General features: G+C 38.1%; 2 protein-coding genes across 5 annotated transcripts; both read left to right on the top strand.

The window, feature by feature from the left end:
- Positions 1-1,212: 1,212 nt before the first annotated feature.
- Positions 1,213-8,408, top strand: LOC128529986 (ubiquitin-conjugating enzyme E2 variant 1-like). Its single transcript, XM_053503646.1, has 4 exons — positions 1,213-1,275; positions 3,178-3,326; positions 5,096-5,221; positions 7,726-8,408. The coding sequence occupies exons 1-4, from the start codon at positions 1,254-1,256 to the stop codon at positions 7,870-7,872; spliced, it is 444 nt and encodes a 147-aa protein (XP_053359621.1). The 5' UTR covers positions 1,213-1,253; the 3' UTR covers positions 7,873-8,408.
- Positions 8,409-10,372: 1,964 nt separating this feature from the next.
- slc52a3 (solute carrier family 52 member 3) lies at positions 10,373-18,140 on the top strand. 4 transcript variants are annotated; one of them, XM_053503642.1, is made up of 5 exons: positions 10,373-10,985; positions 13,440-13,522; positions 13,636-14,680; positions 15,175-15,298; positions 16,831-18,140. In XM_053503642.1, exons 3-5 carry the CDS (start codon positions 13,674-13,676, stop codon positions 17,038-17,040), a joined length of 1,341 nt encoding a protein of 446 aa, XP_053359617.1. In that variant the 5' UTR covers positions 10,373-10,985; positions 13,440-13,522; positions 13,636-13,673; the 3' UTR covers positions 17,041-18,140. The 4 variants fall into 4 exon arrangements, with proteins under 4 accessions (XP_053359617.1, XP_053359615.1, XP_053359618.1 ...); XM_053503643.1 differs by lacking the exon at positions 10,373-10,985 and adding an exon at positions 12,413-12,743; XM_053503640.1 differs by lacking the exon at positions 13,440-13,522 and having other exon boundaries at positions 10,374-10,985.
- Positions 18,141-21,090: the final 2,950 nt, after the last annotated feature.

Here is a 21,090-nt window from a genome sequence, read left to right as displayed (position 1 = left end):
TTCCACATGCTATCCTGGTCAAGGTTAAAGTAAATCTGGAGCCTTTCCCTAAAACACTAGACAAAAGGTAGGAGAAGGACGGGATTCCAGGTCATTGGAGGAGACTATGTACTTTTACACACAGCCAATCTTCCTACTTGCAAGTAAATTTAGTTTGAATCCTCTGAGTTCTCGTCATATTGTGTGTTGAATGGCTTTTTCCTGCACTATTGAACATTGCTGTTATTTATACTATCAACATCACTAAGTGTGAGGCAACATCAAGTGTTGATGTGATCTCCGATCAAGGACATTCATGACTACATTCTTTTAGCAAGATTCATGGTTCAGCGCTATCTTAAAAGTTTTAACAACATCTTGGACAGTTTTTAATTCGGTTCCAGTAATTTTAATGTGTTCTGTTCTTGATGCAGGTCAATAATTTGACCCATCTTATTCTGTGACTTTAACGTCCAGAAACTCAAAACGTATAATCTGAATGAAATCTATGCAAACATGGGAAGAAAACGTATGAAACCTGAGTATCCTGGAGGTGTGCCACCTAATGAGTAGTACTACATGATGTAACAAATCCATTAGAAATATGACTTCAGGCCATATAATATTACAGTAATGATACAACTAACCACAAAGTGATTGTGAAATATGTTACATTTTAAGGACAATTTTATTAACAAAATGTGAGCGTAATTAAATCAACTTGGAGCCAAAACAAAACGTGCATTTAAACATGCAATTGTCAAAACTTTCATCTGGGGAGGATTATAAGAGTAGAATAAAAATCTACATAAACATTAGTAATATCATAATATAGTACAGTACTGTAATTTTTTTTAAAGTACTGTACGCACCAGTCTCTCTCTCTCTCTCTCTCTCTCTTTCACACACAAGAGAGAGGGGGTGATCACATCTATCACATCTATTGTGTCTAATGTGAGACTATCTTGTTTAAGCCATAATTTAAAAAAAAAAATATATATATATATATATATATATATATATATATATATGTCTAATGGCTAAATATGATCATTTTTACTATAAAGTTCTTTTTTAAAAAAACGTATTAAATTTTATTTGAATTAACTACAGTAACATGATAGATCTATTAGATAGGCACGCCAATAGAAACCCAAAATATTTTCATATGCAAAAGTTTACCCTGTAAACGGGTTGATCGCGCATGCGCATATCGCTCGCTTTGAGCGCGCCCACGTGTGCGTGCGCGCACACGTTAACTGTTTAGTTTCAAAATGGCGGTCGCCGCCGGATCAGGTAAATCATTTCCCTCATTTTTCAGGGCTGATTTAGTGCATAGCACAGGAAAGCTAACGGGTCGCTGATAAGCTTAAGATGAGAGTTGGGTGTTAATTTAGGCATGTTTATAATAAATACATTAGTAGTGGTGTCATTGCTCGGCAGTTCAGCTGAGCAGCAGCGCACTTTGCTGCTATTAGCAAGGCTACCGGCTAACAAGCGGATAAATTTATGTTAGCTTTCTTATTTCTGAGCTTCATAAATTGGCTTCCTTTAAAGTCGAGTTTTTAATGGTGCCTAAATGTGAACTGAGTCCAATCTTTAAAACTGCTTGACAATAAATTAGAAGAATGAATTTGTAAATGAACTGAATCGGTAGCTCATTGTCATGGATATGTTGTGCTAGGTTTATTAATTCAGCTGCTTTGTCCTTTAAAGCCTTGTTGATTGAGAGGAAAATATTAACCAGTTACTCAGTGAATAATACTGGGCGTTGGATTTGATTTCTTCCTGATTATAGTTTGTTCTTCAGCTTTCAAACAAGCGTTTTTATTCATTTTTTTAATACAGCATAATAGCAGATTCATTTCAACAGCACTGCAGCATCATTCATACACAATATAAATGATATAAGCCGTAGTGAAGTGCAACGCTTTACTGTCTTAATCAAATATCACATGCATTACAAACATTTTTATCTATTAAGCAGAATAGTCATTCACACAGCTGATTGACATGTGAATGATATTTACTGCAAAAGGCACTACCCAGAAACCTCATCTGACATCATCTCATTTCTTAAATGTAATTATGGGTCTCATATGGAACATTACTCCGAAGGGTTTCTCATAATATGCTCCATTTAAAAAAAAAAAAAAAAAAGGTTAGTATGATTCAGCAATATCTTACAGGCCCCTAGATCTTACTCAGCATTTCTGGCGATGCCCTTATCTTGTTTTTTCTCCCTTTTTTTCGTCTGCTTTTATTTGGGTTTTAGAAATCCTTGATGCATACTGTAATGCAGTTTTGCATGACATATTTCATCACTGAAAAGAAAAAAAAATTAAGAAGGAGCAGAAATCAAAGTCAGCATTTGCATGTGCCACTGCAATTTGTGGATTCACTCTGTGGAAAAGTTCTTGGCAGCCTAGGTGTGAGCCGGTGACTCAGGAGAAATTATTCTTTGAAAGTTTAATTTGTGAAAATGTTGTCTGACTTTGCATAAAACACTATTGTATGCCCTGAAGTGTGTATGAGGGGAAACATTATATACTGTTGCTTTGACTGTGAAGTACACCATTTAAAATGGACATGTATATTGCAAAATCTACATGCTGCAGTGGAAGTGTGTGCGTGTGTGTCTATGTATGTGTGTATGTATGTATGTGTGTGAAAGGGAGAGATGAGGTAATGCAGATGGCATTCAAGCTTTTTCAATGATGCTTGTGTGAACTTGCAGGAGGAGAAAGAGATGAATAAAGTGCACCATGACAAATGTCTCTGGCTAATGTTCAAACAAGGTTCTAAGATTTAGGCCTCCTGGTGCATATGCCCTTGAAAGAAATAGCAAAGGTCCTTTACATCTGCAACAGAAAGCCAAGTGTGAAAACCCTGCCCCTGAGCTTTGTCTTCTGCAACTTGCCCTCAGCAGCCTGGGTTCTGTTTTCAGCTAGAACATATGAGCATATGAATCACGTTGCATTGCAGGATTGCATGTTGGATTATTATTATTATTATTTTGTATTTTTTTTTACAGTTTTGCAGTTATACAGACTAAGTTTTCACACACACTAATCTGAGTTTAACAACACATTTCAACTCCTAAAAGACTATTAGATCCTGTCAAATCTAAATTTTATTATTAGGTACTTGTGGCATTTCTGGCTGCTCTTTTTAAGTGACATGTGTTTCTGTGGTCAGGCGTGAAGGTGCCACGCAACTTCCGTCTGCTGGAGGAGCTGGAGGAAGGCCAGAAAGGAGTCGGAGATGGAACTGTGAGCTGGGGGCTGGAGGATGACGATGACATGACCCTGACACGCTGGAGAGGCATGATCATCGGACCACCACGGGTAAAGTTCTGTCATAATCATCATCCTGTGGGTCACATCCTTTTATAAACTTGGACATGTGCGCTGTGTAACAAACAATGTTATGGTAAAAACAAATAAACATTAAGTCAGTATTGAGGCAAATAGAAAAATGTTTAGGCCACTGTAAGAAACATGCATGTGTAATTCACACATCTCCTGCCTCTGTTTGTCATCTCTTTTTTTTGTATTATTACAAATATTTACAGTTTGGCTGTGCTTCCCTTTAATTAGTTTGATTTACTTAATGGTTACTGCAGTGGAACCCATTGTGCACCATGCTGTCGTTCCAGGTTTGCTAATGTTAAATCCAACCTTCTCTTATACAAATGGCATTTCCCTTGCATAGAGGCAAGATTTATAGGGCGGTTTATTACACTGAACAGTAAAATGATGAATTAGATTTCTCCGTCTCTACCCTTAATCTGACTAGTTTTCTACTATTTAACTTAGAGACTAATTTAAGTTATTGTCTACCACATAGGACACTGTAAAGCCTGGAAATATACCAATAGTTTAGAATGTACCACTTGTAGGATTATAGAGGAATGACACCATTTTACCACTTCAGAATCAAACATGTATAAATCAAACAATAAATAAAAAAAAAAATAAAAATCGAGTCAGTGTGCCGATACATGAATTGCTGCATAAAAGAATCGTAATATGTAACTAATTCTCTTTTAGAGACTGACAGTAACCATTTTTACATGGACAATATTTCCTTTCATCCGATTATAATCATTTCAGTTAAAGATTCCAGCTTATTTCGCATGAATTCCGATCTGCCTGTTTTCATTCAAATCGCATGATGACACATCTGATATGTTCCGCATAAGTAACTCGAGGCCACATTCAAAAGTGACTCGGATCCAATCTGAAAACCATCAGGTTGGTGCATACAGACACCCCTAAAAATCTGATCTTTGTCACATTAGAGTAAAAAAAATCGTAGATGAATCACTTCAGGCTGGTAATGTGAATGCAGCTGTAAACCTAAGCAACTAGGAGTTACTTTAAATCATGAATAGTTGTATTAAGGTAATTTTTCTTCCACTTGAAGATGTTTCATGACATGATTATTTATGGTTTGACTGTTGCAGTACCAGTTTCATCTCAACTGATGTTACTTTTTGTGCAGTCTGTGCACATATATAACCACAAAGAAATCTTTTTTTCATCTTTTTTCCCCTGGGTTTCATACAAAATGTATGTGCTCAAGAACCATACTCGAGCCCATTGTGGTAGCACACCGGCAAGGTATTTGCCCTGCACTTTTTTTTGGGATTGACGTCGTTGTAAGAGTTACTTGTGAGATCTACCCACTGATTTGTTTTGTAAACTAGGAATTGGTTACATAGCCCTTCAATTGTTCTTTCAGATCCTTGACTTGTCATACTGATCTTCTAGTCATTTTGAATTCTGGCCTCCTGCTTTATAAAGAATGATGAGTCACATCCTCCGTGTCAGTCTGACATTTTTGCTGTGAGAAACAGTAACTTAAATTCGACAGATCTAACACATCTAATGTCATGTTTCGTTAAGGTGTAAAATGGATTACTAACTTGTTGAATGTCAGTGCTTTCTTTTTTTCTTTTTTTGTTTGTTGGATTATTGTGACCTTTACTGTTTAAGCACAACAAGAAAAATTGCTTGGTGTAAAACACCAACATGGCCTTTTCTTATGTGACTCTCTGGTGTGTCTCTCTTCTTTGTTTTTTTTTTCTTTTATTCCTTACTTTTCTTCTTAGACTATCTACGAAAACAGGATGTACAGTCTGCGAGTGGAGTGTGGACCCAGATATCCAGAAACACCTCCGTTTGTGCGATTTGTGACAAAGATCAATTTAAATGGTGTACACAACTCCAGTGGTGTGGTGAGTCCCCTTAAAACCTTTGCGATGAAAAAAATTGTTACCTTAAGTTTGCCCAAATACACCTGTGAAAATCCCATTTAAATTTGATCAGTAGTTAAATAAAACAGATAAATATTCAGACAAACCATCTTGATGTGTTCTATTACTTATCTTATGCCCCCCCAATTATTTTTTTCGCAGAGATCTTTAATGTACAGACATGCCAACTGCACAGTTTTATTATATATATATACAGTGGAACCTCGGATTACGAGCTTAATTCGTTCCGGAAGTGGGCTCGTATTCCAAAACACTCGTAAACCAAATTTAATTTTCCCATAGGAAATAATGGAAACGTAAATTATTCGTTCTACAGCCCCAAAAAATAAATACATAAATATAATTAATACAAAATATAAAGTAAAAATAAAACAAATTATCCTGTACTTTACCTTAAAAAAATTTAAAACTAAACCCCGACAGATAAGGGTTTTCGTTTGTGCATCCAGAGTGTATGTGTGTAAAATGTGCGCGCGCACACACACACACACACACACACACACATTAACGGATAGACCGTTTTTAAAACCATTTAAAAATTAGCAAGGAACATTCCTAGTCACACTCACGTGAGCGCATACTAACAGGATCACTGCTGTAAGTAAAACAACAACAACAAAAAAACAAATTAAACAGCTCCTCACCTTTGAAAACAATCGCGACAGAGAGAAGTTTGTGTGTTTATTTGGCAACCTGAGAGGAGGGGGGATGAAGGGGGGCTCGCTCGCGTTTACGGCCCCCTTCTCTCAGGTTGCCAAACAAACACACAAACTCTCTGCCTTACACAGACACAAACACACACGCGCACTCAAAAACACTGCAGGCACTAAGACCCAGCAGGGGAGACGATAGGTCTCGGCTTTACAGCTCGCCTCCTCTCAGGTTGCCAAATAAACACACAAACTCTTCTCTGTCGCGACTGTTTTCAAAGGTGAGGAGCTGTTTAATTTTTGTTGTTGTTGTTGTTGTTTTACTTTACAGTAGTAATCCCGTTAGTATGCACTCACGCGAGTGTGACTAGCGATGTTTCTTGCTAATTTTTGAACGGTTTTAAAAACGGTCTCTCCGTTAATGTGTGTGCGTGTGCACATCTCACACACACACACACACACAGTGCGTGTGTGTATTCACCCAGCAGGAGAGACGATTACCTACAATTCTGCTGCAAGAGAGAGAAAAAACGTTGGCTTACTTGTGATGACTTAACGCTCGTTGTTAAAACAAGAAGCGCATGCGTGAAACATGATACTCGGTGCTCGTTAACTAAGACAATGCTCGTTTTTCAAGTAAAAAATTATTAAAAATTGTTGCTCGTCTTGCAAAACACTCGTAAACCACGTTACTCGTAATCTGAGGTTCCACTGTATATAGATTTCAATGGTGCCAAAATAGTTGCACTGGTTACTAGTTGAGCCTTTAAAGTCTCCATGAAATTAGTCTTTCAGGTTTTTTCAGACTTTTCTGCAGCAGAGGTAAATTTTGACTGGCTTTCCTGGGATAGTCTTCATGAGCGCCAGTTTCATCATGGCGCTTGACTTGTTTTCAAAATGCACTTGACAATACTGTTCTTGTAAGGGCTATTCCAGAACAGCTAACATTAATGCCTTAAAATAACAATAAATTTTTGTTTTTTCATTGCATAATTCTATTTGTTATTTGATCGTTTCGAAAACTCCAGTATTGTTCTAGAATATAGAAAATATAAACTGTTAAACAAACAAAAAAATAATTAAATAATGTGGTTAAACTTTTGACTGGTTTGGAATATGGTGGATTATCTAACATGGAAAAACAGTGAGGGGGAAATATGTATCCATGAAGTTTGTCACCTGGAACACAAGTACAACATAGGTAATGGAAGTCAAATTCCACAACCCTTACAAAAAATGCATTCCAAACTTCAGCTGCAGACAAAGCTACTGCAGCTGAAGCTACTGCTTAAGCTAAATTGAATTGGTATTTTTACAAGTTACAATTATTCAGTACAAATTTAACTCTTTGCATTTTAAACCACTTGACTAGTTCCAGAAAGTCTTGTAGTTTCAGCTAAATTCTGAGACTTGTTTGCATTTTTGCACAGAACGAGGGATGTGGAATTTGACCCTGATGACTTGTATTGTACCTGCATTCTGGGTGGCAGAGCAGGTAAACTTATGACAAAGACCTGTAGTAATGTACTTATATGCACTTTAATTTTGATTGAGGACACACTTAAAAAAAACAAACTATCCATCTAATAAGTGTTATTTAGAAAAGTTGCTGCTGTAACATCCTGTTATCCCATGATGTGGATAGTGTAGGGATGCTGTTTAGCATTCTGTTCATCTTCTCACACTGTAAAAGATAAAGGATTAGCATTTTTATGTAGTTCAATGTAGTCCTTATGTATGTACGTTCTTTGAATACTATGTGTAAGAGTGCGCGTGAGATTCATGTTGCTATCATTATTTTGTGTGTGTGTTTAGGTGGAACCGAGGGCAGTGTCATCTTTGGCGAAGTGGCAGGACTCCTACAGTATCCGAGTGGTGCTGCAGGAGCTTAGAAGACTCATGATGTGTAAAGAGAACATGAAGCTCCCACAACCGCCTGAGGGCCAAGTGTACTCCAACTGAGACTGTACTATACTGCAATTACACACACAGTCTGCCTTTAGCCTTTTGTTTCTTTCTCATTTGTATTCATTTTCATCTCTCTCTTTCTCACGCTCTCCCTCTCTTTCTCTGATCAGGCATCCTTGAATACATAAATGTGCAAACTCTTCCTTGCTCTGTCTGGCTCTTAGACTTGTTCTGTCTCTCATGCGCATATCCAAACCTCATCTGGAACAAACTCATGCCTCAACTCGCGCACATACCCTCTACGGTCCTTCACAATTCTCATTTTTCTGACTGAAAGATGAGCGATCCGTTCTTTGGTTGTCTCGCGACAAGTCATTTCAATACTGTGCATCTTACTAATCTTTGTTTTTGTTATTATTTGTTATAAATTCAGATTGTATAATATCATAAATAATCTTATTGAGTGTGACTTGTGGTTATATTTTTGGCATTTTCATATCGAAAATATTTTGCTCGAGTGCAGTTCAGCTCAGCTTTATGCATTGTAATGTCGCTGTAGATGTTCAATAGTAAAGTCTTGGTATTTGCAAGTTGCAGTTGTCAAATGATATTTAAAACTGGGTAAATATAAAATGTGTTCTTGCTGAACTTTGGAAATCCATACACATTACCGCTAGTCTTAATGCCGTTTGCAAATATTGCAGGCAGGAGAAACTTGATAAAGAGCTGAATAAAAAGAGAAAAGTTTAATAAAAAAAGTGCCTAAAATAATGTGGTTGGAAAAAGCACTGAAAAACATTATTTTTAGAAAGTGGGTTGTAGGGCTGTTTGCACTCTAGTTCGCTTTATGGATTGACATCTTGACATCAACAGTATATCTGCACATTTTTCTGGGTTCTCTGGTTTACTCCAACTTCCCACTAAAACATACATGGTAAGTGAATGGCCAAGTCTGAATATATATATATATATATATATATATATATAAAAAGGAAAACACTAGATATGTGTGGTTTTCAATACAGTGTGTATCCCAGTCTCATGCATAGTCTTCCTGTGAAGAGCTTCGAATATTCCACAACTTTGCTCCAGATGGGTTCCTCCAGAGGTTTTCTGAAGATGGCTAAAAAAAATAAAAATAAAAAATCATTTATCACACACTGACAAGTATATACAATGCAGTTATTGTCTGTTTCTTGCCTTCAGTGTGGGAGGCATGGGTTTCAGCCAGTGCACCACACCCTGTGCCAAAATCAATTGTGTGAATAGAAAGAGCTGCTGTAGCGCCCCCTAATAGGTGGACATGTACACGGTTATGATCCTTTGGGAGACCTGTTTAATGATAAAGCTGTGTTTCCAAGGGCCTTGTAAAAGGAAACAAACAAACAAAAAAAAAACAGGTCAGTTGTGTCTCAACAATTAAAGTGTCTACAATGAGGCAGCTCTGATTCAATTGTCTCATTTCAAGTTTTATTGTATTTTAAATCATGAAATGCGCTGTGTGAGTATGTGCATTGGTATTTGTGGATCAGACTTGTTTGTCTGGTGCATCCCATGGATGCTCAATCTGATAGGGTTCTGGGAAATTTGGGGCCAGGTTCGTGGTCTCTGCCTGCCCCGTCCCTTGCATGGTGGGCTGTGGTGCACTTCTGGTGCCTTTCTATCATGGCCAGCATTGACCTGTTTCAGCTGCTTGTGCTGTATTGGCTTTTCTGGGGGCATCAATGACCTTTGGTTGCATACAATACTTTCTCGAACTAGTGTGTGTATATATATACTCAGCAAAAAAAGAAACGTCCTCTGACTTTTAACTGTTTTTACTTTCAGTAAACTTAATGTGTAAATATTTGTATGAACACTAAAAGAGTCAACACCATAAGACATGAACTAAAAATGTTTCACAATGTGTCCCTGAATGAAGGGAGGCTCAAAATCAAAGTACCAGTCAGTATCTGGCGTGGCCACCAGCTGCTTAAAGTACTGCAGTGCATCTCCTCCTCATGGACTGCCTATTGTGGACAGTCTGAGCACTGGCAGTTGTTGTGGCCATCCTGTACCTGTCACGCAGGTGTGATATTCGGATGTACCGATCCTGTGCAGGTGTTGTTACACGTGGTCTTCCACTGCGAGGATGATCAGCTGTCCTTCCTGTCTCCCTGTAGTGCTGTCTTAGGTGTCTCACAGTGCGGACATGGCGATTTATTGCCCTAGCCACATCAGCAGTCCTCATGCCTCCCTGCAGCATGCCTAATGCACGTTCACGCAGATGAGCAGGGACCCTGGGCATCTTTCTTTGGGTGTTTTTTACAGTCGGTAGACAAGTCTCTTTAGTGTCCTGCGTTTTTAGAACTGTGACCTTAAATGCCTACTTTCTGTAAGCTGTTAAGGTCTTAAGGACCATTCCACAGGTGCATGTTAATTAATTGATTATGGTTAATTGAACATGCATGGAAAACAATATATATATATATATATATATATATATATATATATAAACACACACATTGCTGGACACATTGGATACTAAAAGAAAACATACTAGGCTAGGTTTTGTATAGGACCTTTAAGAGTTCTCTCTAAGGAGTGGCAATTAAAACCTTTTTTTTTTTATGGCATGCATATGTCTTCCCTTGTTTACTGACAATTTCTCAGTGGGAAGAAAAACTCTTTGCCTTTTATGTGTAAATGGGATAAATTTGATTCCAACCAAAACATCTCGAAAAGTTCAGCACGGCAGTACTCACTTTATACTCACCTTTTTCATTATTTAAGTCTCATTTAAGTGTTTGGACTTCACAGGAAAATAAAGCAAATGTCAACAAAACAAAAGTGCCTGGATCTCTTGTCTACTGTAAGTATAAAGGGCACCTTGATATGCTTATTTTTTTATAATCTGGCCATAAAAAGAAAATATAATGTAATATTCAGCGTAGTGCAACACTGCTGTAAATATAGTCATAAAAATCAGGTTAATAATGAATTGAATGCTACACGAGTAGTAAAAGTAAGAAGCAGTGAGGGCAGGATGGATGGTGCTATGTTGTTGTGGTCCTGAGTGATTTTTGGAGTTTTTCCTTGCCGTTGCTGCTGTTAAAAAGCAACAGTGCGGTGAAATTTTGTGACCTCGCACAGGACCTCTGGACCCGGTTCTTCCACTAGTTCAAAGTGTGAGTAATACATTTATGAGCTGATAGTGGTGAAGCAAATGTGGGATAATAGGAATTCCTTTGTGGTATAGTAGGTTTAATATTTAATTTAATATATTTAGTCACAAATAGAAAGTGTTTCTTAAAATCAGAATGTGCACAGGTCAGATATATTGTAATTGACTGCTCCTTTTACATGCATGGGCATAAAATTATGTAAAAAGTGGTTTCATTTGTTCACTTGTGTGATTTAAATATTTTAGTCTAGTGTATTACTAATCTAGGCACCACAGTGCTTGTACAGTCTGACACCAATACTAGGTCTACTGTTCTTATTTTAGTTAAAGTAACAGAGGGTAACAAGTTAAAGGAAAAAGCATTAAGTGTTTAACTAAGTTGTTGGGTCACTTTAAGCCACCAGAACAACTTCAATTCCCCCACAAGGCACTGGAAGTATAAAGTGGGACTAAAGGCATTTCTCTAAAAGATATGTCCTCAAATGGTGTTTTTGATGATGACTGTGAAGAGCAATGTGGATCATGATGGTCCAAAATCTCCCACAGGTTTGAAAAGACCATAGCATACTATTTGCATGATTTTCATCAAACTATGCAATGATTTGAGATGCATCTTATGATCCTGGAATAGACCACTCCCACTAAGATGTATTGTAAAGTAATCAGTCCAAAGAATATTGTATTAATTTGCAGTGACAATACACTCTTAGATGACATAACATCATGCCAGAAAAAATGTTTTTGCTTTAATTAGTCACTTGTTTGAGATGGTAAATAAGAACTCTTGTGGTGGTGCAGCAGGTAGCATTGCTGCCTCACAGCTCCAAGGTCCTGGGTTTAATCCTAAACCTGGGTTATGGACATTTTGAAAATTGTTATCATTTCACATTTTACATTGCTCACAATGGCTTGTTTCAGCATGTGGTTACTTAGTAATGAGAAGACATTATCGCTACTGGAATTGATAAACTTTATCTTTATATTTACGGGGTTATATTCGTTTCTTTGGAGACAGGGCTAAAAAGGTGTGACCGGTCGCTCACAGGCCGTTATTACATAATGTGGTTAATCAGTAATGAGGTAACAGGAGACTCAGAAACGCGACTTTACCGGCACTAATCTTTGTCATGAACACCACTTATGCCCTCTAACCTACTTTAGGCACATTAATTCAGAGGCTAAATCCAATGTCTATATACAGTTAATACTCATCAATAATGTGTACATAAAACACCAGAATGTTAGAAAAAAATTATTTTAGTGACATCATTGTTGAGACAGTCTATTGTGAGTATTTCAAAAATAGCTGATCTCTTGCATTGGCCAGAAAGTTTTGAGTTGATAGTCAATTTGTATCATCACGCCTTGAAACTGTGGTGAGAGGAAAAGCATCTCAGAATAGGCAAGAGGTTGAACCTTGAGGTGGCCGGGTTACGGTAAAGAATAATCTAGGAGGTTTCACCCCTGTCAACCAATCACAGAAATTTGTAGCCACAGTGGGCAGACTTGACAAAATCGGAAAGTTAAAGATTAATAAAAAATGTGATGATTTTTAGGCACTGTGGTGTGGTGTGAAACACATAAACCAGTCCATCTGGCACGAACAATCATGGTCAAAGTCACACAGATCACCATTCTGATGTGTAGTGTGAACATTAACTGAAACTCTTAATCAGTATCAGCATGATTTTATGCATTGTGCTGCTGCCACATGACCGGCTGATTTCATGAAGGGGTACAGGTAATCATAATAAAGTTGCTGGTAAGTGTATGTTAGCAATATGTACAGTACAGCAGGGTGGAGATTTTGGAAAATTGCTATTTCCCTATATCCCTATATCAATTTCTACAAAAAAAGGGCTTATTGTTAATTACAAATGGAAAAATGGCTTTAAATGATTTAATGAAAATTTAGCTCATTATGAGTTAATGTCAAACTTTATTGTAGTCTACTAAAGAGAACAGTAATTAAATACTGGAGATTTTGTTCATGTTGTACTGTATGTGCATATGTCATGTAAATATTACTGTGAGAAGAAGAAAGTTGTTCTGTAATTGGAAGTGAACGGCATGCTTGGAAACATGGGGAAACAGCATGGGACTGATTGGTTTAGCTATAAAACTGTATGCTTCATTGCCTGTTCTTTTTCTATATTTGCATTCACAATTGGTTTTTATTTAATCCTTCTTTCACATCTCTGTCTAATTATAATAGTCATCTAAACATTGAATTTAGCATTCCCACTGTCAGAAACCTACATGACCCATATTCAGATTATTAGTCTCATCCTATAAATATAAGTCGTTTAAGTTTCTAAGAGAGGGAAATTTTGGAATTATTGAATCAAACTGATTTTGAAATGGATCTCTGACCCTTCAAACTTTTTGTGACACTTTAGAAGGAAAAATGTAATTGACCATATTTATAACAAAAATCTTGTTTTTACTTTATGTTTAGCTTGAAACCATGCACCTGCTAAACCTCAGCCTTCTGGTTATTTATGACTACTCTGTTCTAGTTGGCTCTCCTTAAACAGCAGTGTAAGCATCTATGTGATGTCCTTCGGGATCCTTTCCCCCTTTTTCAGTACTTTCTATTTTTAGAAAACTTCTCAAGGGCTGCCTTAATATTTATTGTTCTGCTCTTCTTTCAGGAGTGGAGGACTAAAATCTCAGGCTAGGATATTCCATAATGTCGCTGTGTATCCATGTGTTGGCCTGCGCCTTTGGTCTGGGATCTTGGGTGGCTGTTAATGGAATGTGGGTGGAGCTGCCATTAATTGTCAATTTTCTACCAGAAGGATGGGACTTACCTTCATACCTTACAGTCATCATCCAACTGGCCAATATTGGCCCCATTCTAGTTACCCTTGTACATAAGCTCTATCCGGGCCGATTACGTGAGAATCTGGTGATTTATGCTGTGCTGACGATTGGCATATTAGCATCCATCCTCCTGACGGTGTTCTGGAATAAGACAACAGTGTTTTTGGGTCAACCAAGGAGCACAGCATTCTTTATTATTACATTCTTTTTGTCTCTGGTGGACTGCACATCTTCTGTCACCTTCATGCCTTTCATGATGCAGCTACCAACTGAGTACATCACCACCTACTTCATTGGAGAAGGATTAAGTGGCTTTTTGCCTGGCCTGGTAGCACTGGGACAAGGGGTTGGTATGGCCAAATGTGTTAATGTCTCCCTATCTTCAGGAAACTCTGGCCATGAGAACTTCACACTGGAAGCTCAGTACTTTTCTCCTAACTTCTCTACAGAGATCTTCTTCTCTTTTCTAGTGGTCATGATGGTGATAAGCCTTGTTGCTTTTTGTCTGCTTAGCCATATTCCTCAGATTTTTTCAGTCTCTACTGAGTCTCTGGTGTCTGAACCAGGGACCGTAGTAACCGTCAGTGGAGGTTTGGAAAACAAGGCAGCAAGAAATTCAGGCAGGAACAGCCAAGAAAATGTTACTGGAGATCAGCCCAAGCCTCTGATAGTGAAGCCATACTATTCCTACTATGAGCTCGTTTTCATCTACTGCATGGTAGTGTGGGCAAACTGTGCAACCAATGGACTACTTACATCGGTACAAACATTCTCCTGCATGCCCTATGGAAATATGATCTACCATCTCTCGGCTTCTCTGTCAGCACTTGCTAACCCGCTGGCCTGCTTTATCGCTATGTTCGCTCCCATACGGTATGCTATGATATCATGCTATCTAATGACATTGATATTTCCATATTGACCATATTGATGTTCTACACTCTTGGAAGATAGTTGCACAACATTTTCCTAGTGGGAAAAAATGTACAATGCTTAGTAATGGTTCAGTAGTTAGGGGTTTAAACTATTGATTGGAAGGTTGTGAGAACAAATTCTATTATCACTGAGCTGTTACTATTAGGCCCTTGGTAAGGGTCCCATCTATTATCTACTCATTCGGTCTGTTTAAATTTGATTTGGATAAAATCATTAGCTAAATAAATAAATGTAAATACAAAATTGTTAATGATTCTTCCAGATGGAGAAAGAAAACTCTCTTTTTGTGTAAGAATCTAATTCCAATCCACTGTGATTACACCATCAGATCATTAGTAGTGTGACTTTGCTTCAGTGTGCCTATAATAATTAGCTAATAAACACTATTAGGTTTGATGTTTTCATTTGTGGCATCTCACTGTTTTTCATAGCTCGCTGGTGTTGCTGGGTATTCTGTGCTTGCTGGGTCTTGGTTTTGGTGGCTACAACATGGCTATGGCTGTCATGAGTCCCTGTCCATTGCTGTCAGACTCACCACTAGGAAAAACTTTAATTGTAAGTCACTTACTCATTAACCAAGGAGATATCTGTAATGTCTTGTGATATCATTATACAGTACATTGATTGACCATAACATTACATCAGCTGAAAGGTTACACGAATAACCCTGATGTAACAATGGCAAATGTCAAGGGGTGGGATATGTTAAGTAACAAGTGAACAGTCAGGCAAGTGCAAGGATCTGGGCTACTTTGACAAGGGCTAAAGTGTGATATCTAGACAACTCTATCAGAGCATTTCTTTGGGATGTTCTCAGTATTCAGTGGTTAGTATCTTCCAAATTTTATTCAATTCAATTTTATTTGTATAGTGCTTTTAACAATTGACAATGTCGCAAAGCAGCTATACTTTCAGCTATAAAGAATTAAGTTTGTATGAAATGTGAATGTGTTTTAATCAGAATGATAAGACTGTCCCTAATGAGCAACCCGAGGAGGACGGCAACTTTGGCAAGGAAAACCTCGCTAAGATGATAAATAGAAGAAACCTTGAGAGGAACCAGACTCAACAGGGTGAAATCCTCATTTGGGTGAAACTGATAGACCGCCAAATATGGTCTAATGAAGAAAAAACACTGAACTGTGGACAGGGTCATTTGTGCCCAAGGTTCTTAGATGTGCGTTCCAGCTCTGATCCCACAGAAAAGTTACTATAGCAAAAGTTGCAGGAAAAGGTAATGCTAACTTTGATAAAAAGGTGTCAAAAGACACAATGTATTTTAGCTTGCTGTGTAAGGGACAACACAGCTGCAGGAAGGTCAGAACGCCCATACTGACTCCTGTCCATCACCAAAAACACCTACAATGGGTTCAAGACTATGAAGTACAGGAAGAAGTGGCCTGGTCTAAATCACATTTTAGTTTACATCATGTGGATGGCCAGGTGTGTGTGTTTGTGCCCTGTGGGGGGATGTGCTTAATAAACAAGTACAATCCTTGGAGAGCCCATATTGCAACTTGCAGGAATTAAAGGATCAGCTGGTCTTGGTATCAGACACTACAGCACTCCTTTAGTGCTCTTGTAAGTCCATTCCTTGAGGGATTAGAGATATTTTGGTGTCATACTGGTACCTAAAAAATATTAGGCAGGTGGCTTTAAGGTTGTAGCTGACTGCTATAATTTCTTTTAAATTGATTTATTGTACACATATTCAAGTATGTGGCTCAAGTGGCTAAGGCTCTGGGTTCTGAGGATCGGCAATCGGTGATTGCCACACCACACAATACCCAGCCACTGTATGCAGTGCTGATCCTAAGTTTGATTAGAAAAATGGGAGGGTTGTGTCCGAAAGGGTTGTGTGCGAATTGGATGGTGCACTTTGGCAACCCCTTGATGTCAGCAGCTGAAAGAAAGTAACTTCTTGTACACATATAATGATTCACTTGTGCCTTGCCACAGTGTCTTCTACTAAATTATATGTTATCAGTAACAAATTAAAGGCACAAGGAAGTATCTGGTGTTCACTGTTCTGTACCAATCTCATCCAATATTATATTACTATACAAAGATTCTTAAATGTGTCCTAGGTCCTGTCATGGATTCTCTTCACTGGCCTGCTGTCCTACGTAAAGGTGATGGTGGGAGTCATTCTAAGGGACCAGAGTCACAACGCCCTCGTGTGGTGTGGAGCTGCAGTACAGGCCGGCTCTCTAGTGGGATCGTTCATTATGTTTCCACTGGTTAGCATTTATCATCTGTTTAAGTCAGGGGATATCTGCAACAACAAATGCACATGATTCTGATCATTTTGTATGAGTCTGCATAAGAAATGAATGATAAATAACAACAGTGTAATTATAGAAATACAAGGTAGATTAGATTGTGTACACGCCAACTGAGGAGTGACAGCAATACATTATTGAACAGTACACAATCCTGTACTAAAGTGCATCATCCAATTTTGTATTTGCTTTTAATATATATTAATTCATTCATTCTCAGTAACCTCTTTATCCTGGGCAAGACGTGGCAGCAACACTAACCGCTGCATCACCATGCTGCCCTTGTATGAATTAATGTATAAAGGCACATTAACTCAGTTTGTAAACCAAACAACACATTAAATGTTAGATTTAAGTTTTTAGGTTCTTAAATGTCCTACTTGTTTATAATGTATGTATTTATTCTAATGTTCCATACTGTGAGACTTCACAGGCTTTGCTGATAAAAGTTCCTTACATTGACCCTTTATTAAATTAATAACATTTAAGCCCCTAATTGATGCCTCCACCATGAATGAACTCTAAGAAACAACAAAAAAAGCCCACTTTTAAAGAATCAGTGTGGTGTACATGGCCGCTACAGAACTTTTATATTAAAATGTAGAATTTTATGCAAAAACTGCAATAAGCTTGCAATTACAATTATGAAAAGTATTTTTAAAAGAATTATTAAAGTCACAACAAAGTTACTGATGTACAGACCTCAGAATTTCCCTGTTGTTAAATTTGCTGCTAAGGTCACCATGTAAGTTCCTGTTTAATTTTCTGACTGGAACTAGGCCTCATGTGTGCATGAAGCCTGCTTCATCAATGATGCTGAAGTCACCACCACCACCATCATCATCATTATCATCAAAGTACCCCTGCAAAAACTCATTTTCCACCTGGTCTTTGATGTAGTCCTGACCTGTAATAGAACAGAAAATTTGCGCAGACTCCAAAAATGATTTGAAACATGCTAAAATGATTCCTCCAGATTGGAATTTTAAATGTGTACAGTAGCATAACTCTAAAATGACCCTGGATATAAATGGTATGGTATGGCATGATTTCAGTCTGACATCTTTTTGTAAGTGTTTAGAGTTTTCCTTTGAATCTTTAATAAATCTCATTATTGTCACCAATCCCTTAAGACCTAATTTATTTGTCCCTCTGAGGTAACCTTTTAAAGTTCGATCAGAAGTCTGTGGTTAAAAATTAACATATTATTATTATTATTATTAGTTACTACTTCTGAATAGTAGGATCATTGTGCTTAAAACAAGGAAGGAAATGCAATATATCCACCACTAGGTGGCAACAAACAATCACTATGGCCTATTCATTTAAGTTATTATATTTTAAAATGAATCTTTTTACAGTAGAAGGTTTTAACAACAACAGAAAAAAAGGTTTAAAATAGCTCTATTTACAGCTGTGTTAAATGTGTTTGTTTTCCCACCTAAATATAAAGTCGCAGATTTCTTCCTGTTGAAGCTGAACCCACAAGTGTGTTGAAGTTTATGAGGCTTTAGTTTACTCTCTTTCAAGCTGAAGATGCTAAAGTTGGTGTGATCCAAAGTGCATGATTTTTAAAAAGTAGTTTGACTTACAGATGCTTAGGCAGGTATGAGTTTATATTTTTGTATGTTATTTCACTAAACTTTTATTAAACTTAATCAGCTGTTTTAATAAGGCAACACGGTGGTGTAGTGGTCAGCACTGTCGCATTGCACCTCCAGGGTCCGGGTTCGATTCCCAACCAGACTCGAGTCCCGTCTCTGTGTGCATGGAGTTTACATGTTCTCCTCATGCTTGTTGGGTTTCCTCAGAGTACTTTGATTTCCTCCCACAGTCCAAAGACATGTAGGTTAGGCTGATTGGCGTTCCAGTAGTTTGTAAATGAGTATGTGTGTGTGCTCTGCGATGGATTGGCACCCTGTCCAGGGTGTACCCTGCCTCTTGCCCTAACCATCCTGGGATAGGCTCCAGATCCTTGCGACTCTAAATACAGGATAAAGCGCTATAGACGGTGAGTGAGTGAGAGAGCTGTTTTAATAATTATGTTATGTTATGTGAAAGGTTATAACAATTATAGAAAGGTGTGTGTGTGTGTGTGTGTGTGTGTGTGTAAGAGAGAGAGAGAGAGAGAGAAAGAGAGAGAGACTTGGGTTTTAATCCCTAACCTCTGTCACTTGTTGACCCCATTAGGCATTAAAATGATATAGCCCTTACTGCTGTTCCTGCAGACGATGTATTGATGGGAACTTGCCTCTCTGCTCATGAGTGTCCGGTTCACAGCTGTTCTGCTTCCTCTTCCCATCCACATGGGCACATGGGACTGTACTGACTCATGGGAGATGGGGGTAAAAGTAGGGGCGTGACAGACACTATAAGAAAGATAAATTGTATATGTGCATTAACATGTTGCCATTGGACTTATATGCTGGAAGCAGTTATTGACAGTAGAGCGTCCCCAGATCTGCTCATTTCTCTTAGGTTAAATGCTCTCAATGTGTTTTCATCCTCGTGCATTCTCATCTTAATAGCAGGTGGATGGGACATGAGCGAATGATGGGGGGAGGGGGGTTTGATGTCAGCTGCTCACCCTGGCTTCTGGTCACTCGGAAATGCTTGACTAACCTTAATACGAGGTTTTTAAACGAAGACCCCGAAACCCATGCTAATCTAAAGGTGAAAAGGTCATGGAGATGCCACATTTGCACTGCAGTCAGAATCCCACGAGACTTAGAGCTTCTCCTGGAATCACTGCTGCTAAGCAGTTAACAAGCTGAAAAAAAAAAGACTAGTCTGTCTGCCATGCCACAACAACTCCCTCACCTTCACAACGCAAACAGTATGACTACCATTGTACTGAACACCATAAACCAGATATCAGTTAAATCCATTTAATTAAAGAAGAAATTTCATTACCAATTATATATTGTGTCAGATGAACCTGTAAGTATTTTTTTAATGAGCTGATGCTTTTTTTTCAGCATACAGCACACAGGCCATTGCTTTATATCAGTTTAGTGCAGATATTGTTCATTTACATTATGGGCCTGTTATCTCATTATCCTCTTGGCACTGTGCTCTGTCTCGAGTGCTCGATTGTGCTCCGATGAAAAACAGCTAAAAAAAAAAGAGCAGACTGTCACGATAATTAGCTCCATTCCTTGATTGGCCTCCCTTCTTCTGTCTGTGCGTTTTATTGTGCCGTGGATGTATTGACATGCAAAGTGTGCGGTGTGGAAAGTGTATCATTTTCTCCCTGAATGTCAGATGGCCCATCACTCTCGCAGCTGGTCCAGGGGGCCGAGGCCACCTGGCTCTCCTCTCGCTGCTCATGTGGGACTGCAGCGGCCCTGTTGAGGGGCAAGGGGTCCCCCTGAAAAATGCTGCTGCGAGGCCCATCTGCTTTGACCATCCAACACCTACACAACACTAACATGACGCTTTCTAGACAATCTATGGGACTCAGTCAAGCTCGGAGTCAATATAAATGCAATTTTCCTCTTTCTATTCATTAACTCTGACGTAACAAGAGTTGAAAGTATATAGAAGAATATGGATGCTGTTAACTAATTACAAATTAAACTGAACTGAACATTTTGTTTTTTTTGCATCTACACTGTCACGCACCATGTCCTGTACTTTCAGATGTTTATTATGTTGCCAGAACAGTTTTGCACAATTTACTTTCTGCACATTTATTTATTTTTCTGCTATTTATAAATGTGTAACCTTGTACATTTTGCAATTTTGCTCATCTCTTGCATGGAAAGCTACCAGTACATTCTCCTGTGCTGCTGTCATATTTTGGGTTGCACCATGGTACTGAAAAAAAACAAACAATCCCCCTCCCCCAATTTAGTGCAAAATGATCAAACTTACAAAAAAGGGAAACTACTTGATTTTAATCTTCATATAAAAAGAGAACAGATGCTGCCAACAATCTAAATACACAAGCTGTATCTTCCATAAAGTCTTCATATGATGGCATTTATTCTGCATGACTGATAATTGACATTTACTATACTGTAGAAATGATAATATCACATAGCACAATCACATTTTCACATT

This window comes from Clarias gariepinus, chromosome 9, assembly GCF_024256425.1.
Source record: "Clarias gariepinus isolate MV-2021 ecotype Netherlands chromosome 9, CGAR_prim_01v2, whole genome shotgun sequence".
In the NCBI taxonomy this organism is placed as follows: domain Eukaryota; kingdom Metazoa; phylum Chordata; class Actinopteri; order Siluriformes; family Clariidae; genus Clarias; species Clarias gariepinus.
This window is presented reverse-complemented; position numbering and strand designations above follow the sequence as displayed.